The sequence below is a fragment of the Myodes glareolus genome, chromosome 4 (genome assembly GCF_982192425.1).
Source record: "Myodes glareolus chromosome 4, mMyoGla1.1, whole genome shotgun sequence".
NCBI lineage: Eukaryota > Metazoa > Chordata > Mammalia > Rodentia > Cricetidae > Myodes > Myodes glareolus.
In genome coordinates this window covers 86,970,487-86,975,637 of record NC_142029.1, presented here as the reverse complement: position 1 = coordinate 86,975,637, position 5,151 = coordinate 86,970,487, and the positions used below count along the sequence as shown (strand labels likewise).

The following is a 5,151-nucleotide window of genomic DNA, read 5'->3' as shown; positions in this document are numbered from 1 at the left end:
CAACATTATGAATGATACCTGATAAGTTGTAGTTTGAACATTTCCAGAATTTCTATGTCCAGTATTCTTAGTAGAACCAATGTTTAAATATATTTTGAAATTAGAGTATTTTAAACTCATCATGGCACTATCTGGCCATAGCATTTTATAAACCCAAAAGCTCATTTATGTGTGAAATTTCACTATTTCTTTTGTGCAGGTAAATATTTCATCCAATATTTTGACACAATAATTCAAGAAATGCCACAGTGTGTTTATCCTCCATGAGTTAACAAGAAAAACCAGAGGTCACGAATCATAAAGTAACTTTTCCAAATTATTATATTAGTGAGGAGATATAGGCTGAGAATTCAAACACAGAACCATGCAAGAATGAGACTATTGCTTTTCTTCATCTAAAGGGGTAATAATACAGTAAATTAACACTCACGTAAAATATGTGAAATTATACAACATATAAATAGTGATTTTGGAGCCTGGGAAGTAGCTGGGTGGTAAATCACTTGTCTAATATGTACAAGGTCCTAGTATACATCTAACAGTACAAAGCAAAGGTAATTGGATTTTTTTAAAAAAAAAATGATTAAGGGAGATAATGCATTAAGTGTGTTACTATATTTATTTGATTTTTTGAGAAAGTAGTAAATCTTTGGAAATAGATTTTTGAATATTAGAACTAAAGCATAAACAGAGATAAAGAAACATGCAATCAATTTCTTTATGATAAGAAATTACTGGAAGAAGGATAATATTGGCTCAAGCATGAAAGAAGTAAAATCCCCATAGAGATGTTCAAGTCTAGTTAAAATATTCAATCTCTAAGGAGATACAGGAGCACCATAGTCTAACATATAAATGTATTCACCTCATTTCCTACTTTTGTGATGTACTTATTGGGAAGAGACTGACAAAGTTTCTACCTTGGTTATTTCAAGTGGAAAATGAAATGGTACCCATGTGAGTTCTCTGGAGTCTCACCAAATGACATGTGTGATAAAGGGAGCACTGTTAATTTTTCTTCTGATATTTCCATAGCTTAGATAGCAGTTTTATGAATTATGAGCAATGGATGAGAAGGGATTCTGGAATATGATTATTTTTTTACATCATCCTTTTAAAAATCAAGGGAACTAAAGGTTCAGAGCCTAATATTACCCTTCTAGGACAATTAATGAATAATAATGATTAAGTTTCAACAAGGTTTTACCTCTTCAATAGGGTAAGTTTTAAAATCTATTGTAGGTATCATTTTCTTTTTTATTGAAGATATTGGTTATCATTAATGTGCAAAAATTAAATATATGGTAAGTAAATATTTTACATTTAATTTGTATCCTGTAGCAAACACTATAACCTCCTTAACTGTTGTAATCATGCTGAATTCAGACACCCAGAATCTGTTTATAATTTGCAATAGAATTTCCTTTCCATTTAGCCCATGTGTCTGACTTTTACTTCACGGGGGCCATCAGTCATAATCCTACTCCATTTCTGTTTTGAAAATTCTTCTAGATTATACATATATAATGGAAGATTATGGAGGACTTTTGTCAACTGTGCTAAAAATTAGGTTCACATATGATTTCAGGTTGAGAAGAATCATAGGATCCCCTTTTTCACACTGTGTTCAATCTTAAGATACAAGTACAGCTCCTGGAAAGATGATCAGGATGTCCGGAGACCGGGTAGTCACTCCATTCTTGGTGTCTTAGTGATATACTTCTCCATTGATATGTCTCATATTCCTCTACATTCATGAGGTTTAAGGTTTATTGAGACATTGGCAGTAGCTTAAACTCTGGTTCTTTCATGTTTTTATTGGAACAGATTTCTTGACATTAACATCACACAGTTCAAACTGTGGTCAGCACCAAGCTTCAAAAATTTCTTTCATTATTAAGAGCAACCTTGGGGATTAAAGGCAAGATAGTAAAAGGAATTCTATCCAGGTGTATTCCATTTCACCCTTCTCTCCTCCTAGTTAATTAATCATATTAGCACAAAAGATATACAGGCTCAGCAATGCACAGAGTTATAAATATTTTCAGCTTTATTTAACTAGATTCTAACATGGAAAGTGATTGTCATTTCACTTCATGATAGTGTGAGGTGGTTTTACTGATATCAGCTTGTTCTTTGCAGATACCCCCTACTTATATCTCAACTTTGTAAGAAAAAAATTTTATTGAAAGACCTGTGAGATTCTACTATGTCTACAGATTCTTGAACAAAGAATGGCTCTGGTAAATGGTTCTTCAGTAACTGAATTCATTCTCTTGGGGTTAACAGACCAGCCTGACCTCCAAATGCCCCTCTTCTTAATTTTTCTAATAACATATATAATAACTGCATTTGGAAATTTGACTTTGATCATTTTAATTGTGTTAAATCCTCACCTTCACACACCCATGTACTTTTTCCTCTTTAACTTGTCCTTCATAGATCTCTGTTATTCATCTTTGATCACACCCAAAATGCTAATGAACTTCATACTAGAGAAGAACATTATCTCTTACATAGGGTGCATGACCCAATTTTACTTCTTTGGCTTTTTTGCCATTTCTGAATGTTATGTGCTGACAGCAATGGCCTATGATCGTTATGTGGCTATTTGTAATCCACTCTTGTATAGTGCTGTTATGTCTCCAAAGACATGTTCCTATCTAATGCTTGGTTCATACTTCATGGGACTTTCTGGCGCCATGATCCACACTGGTTGTGTCCTGAGACTAACCTTCTGTGATGCAAACATCATCAATCACTATTTCTGTGATCTTCTCCCTTTACTGCAGCTGTCCTGTACCAGTACTTATGCCAATGAGATAGAGCTATTCATTGTGACAGGAAAAGACATCATTGTACCCACAGTCATCATCTTTACCTCTTACGGCTTCATCCTCTCCAGCATTCTCAAAATAAGATCCACTGAAGGCAGGTCTAAAGCCTTCAGCACTTGCAGTTCCCATATAATTGCTGTTTCTATGTTCTTTGGATCAAGTGCATTCATGTATCTCAAACCCTCTTCAGCTGTATCTATGGGTGAGGCAAAGTTCTCTTCCATATTTTATAGCATTGTGGTTCCTATGATGAACCCTTTAATCTACAGTTTGAGGAACAAAGATGTCAAAGTTGCCTTGAAAAAAACCCTGAACAGAATATTTAGTCACAACCTACTGTTTTTTTAGACACAACACAGACAGGTTTTCTAAGTTTCTTTTTGGTGACAGCTTTATTTCCTTGTGATTTCTTAATATGGGGGAGTAATATTGATTGTTGACTTGTTTGTAACTATTTTACAATGGGCTGTTTCTTTTTAGTATATATATTTTATCCTAATTATTATACCTCTTTAAGAATAACATTGGATATATTTTAATTTGTTAATTATAATTGTAGATATTAAACAAAAATTATCTTATAATTATAATTTATTGCCATTGTATATTTGTGATATTTATACTTCATTGCAAGACCAATCATATTTGCTACTTGAAACAGTTACTTAATGTCACACTCTGCCTGCTTTCTTGTCTTTGTTTATCTACTGGGTAAGAAAATATTTCTTTTAGATTTCTGTGTTGAATATATGTATCTTTCCATACTGACTTTTGAAACACCTGCAGTGAATATGCAAATACTATGCAATAAACATTCACCTGTGAGATGTGTAACATTAATTTATAAATATAAACCTACACATTTAAATTTTAAAAAATATCTTCAGCATGTGATGGACTACTGAAGCTCAGGTAAGTCAAAAATTTACAAAATCATACAAGGATCCCTAATCAATCTTCCAGTCCTTGATTTTATGCCTCTCCCTTTACCCTATATTTTTAGTTTTATTACACTAAAATAAAACATAAGGTAACATGTCTTCCTTAGGGTTTGTATGTTGAGTGTTGCTATAGAATCTCTTTATTAATTGTGGTTTTGTTACATCATTATTTCCTAATGAAATAAGTTGAATGCTTCTTTTTGTTGGAAAAGAAGATGCCCACGGTGTCAGTGGATGATTGGCTTAAGTCAGAATCTTAGTTATCATACAAAAGAGTTCCAACCAAAATGATTCAGGTGCCTTTTAACTGAGCAAGCAGTATTTTGGCAGAGAATAGAATGTACAAAGCTTATATACTATGAAAAAAAGCTATATCAGGATAGACAGCAATTTGGGGGAACCAAAGTACTGAAAACAACCTGTAAGAGCTAAATCCTAAACTAAAAAAAAGTCTAGGAACCATCCTCCAAATTTTCTATTGTGTAGGTTTTTTATTAACTGGAAATGTTTGGATGCATTTGTAACTTCTGCTGCTCTACACAATAAATGGAAACAGTAAAGAGTGCCTTATGTTGTGTTTCTTGATTTTGATACCTATACGAGTCTTCAGTTGAGCAGTGGATTCTTGGATTCCATATCTGCTTTAACTGCATGTCACTTGTCTTGCAACAGTAAGATCAGTCATTCAGACACAGCAGGCAGTTGCTCCCCTCTCTTTTGGAGCATATGTTCCCTAGTTTGTGCTCAGTGGCATTGCCTATGGAATTCCAGACATTAAGAGAGCATTCCACGGCCAGTTGTGTTCTTCCTGCTTTCTTTTTATATATGTGGGTCAAAAAGAAAATAACTAGGACCCATTTTGATCATGAATCTATAAGGTAAATGCAGAGACTGCTTCCAACCGAATCATAAAGGAGACAGGAAAAGTAGGTAAAGCCACCTTCACAGAGAACAGAGAAGGCTCTGAGGTGCTAGTGGTACTCAATTCATAGAGATTTGCAGTGTCTTTGAAATAATTGCCCGACACACGTGGAAGTATACATTATTAATATTTATACTTATAAGAGTGACTAAAACACTCTAATAAGGTACCAAATTTGGTTAGTACTCTCTATCAAGTAAACAATATATTAATTCCTAACCATAGACACAGAATGACATTGAAGAATTTTGGATTGTTTTCCAAGTATAAATGTATCATCTAGGTAGTGACCCATTGAGAAAAAATACTATGCAATCTAGATTGTAACAGGGAATGAACTATTCTTTTCAGCAGATATTAAATTCACATCAAATATGGCTCTGTTGAGTAAAAGGAAGTCATTATTTCATACATGATGAGCTGGCTATGATTTTTATCAACTTTTTACAAG

At 33.5% G+C, this 5,151-nt stretch overlaps 1 protein-coding gene across 1 annotated transcript; it reads left to right on the top strand.

The window, feature by feature from the left end:
• The first annotated feature begins 2,225 nt into the window (after positions 1-2,225).
• LOC125388814 (olfactory receptor 8B3-like) lies at positions 2,226-3,185 on the top strand. The gene has a single exon (XM_048417135.3). The coding sequence runs from the start codon at positions 2,235-2,237 to the stop codon at positions 3,183-3,185; it is 951 nt and encodes a 316-aa protein (XP_048273092.3). The 5' UTR covers positions 2,226-2,234.
• The last annotated feature ends 1,966 nt before the right edge of the window (positions 3,186-5,151 follow it).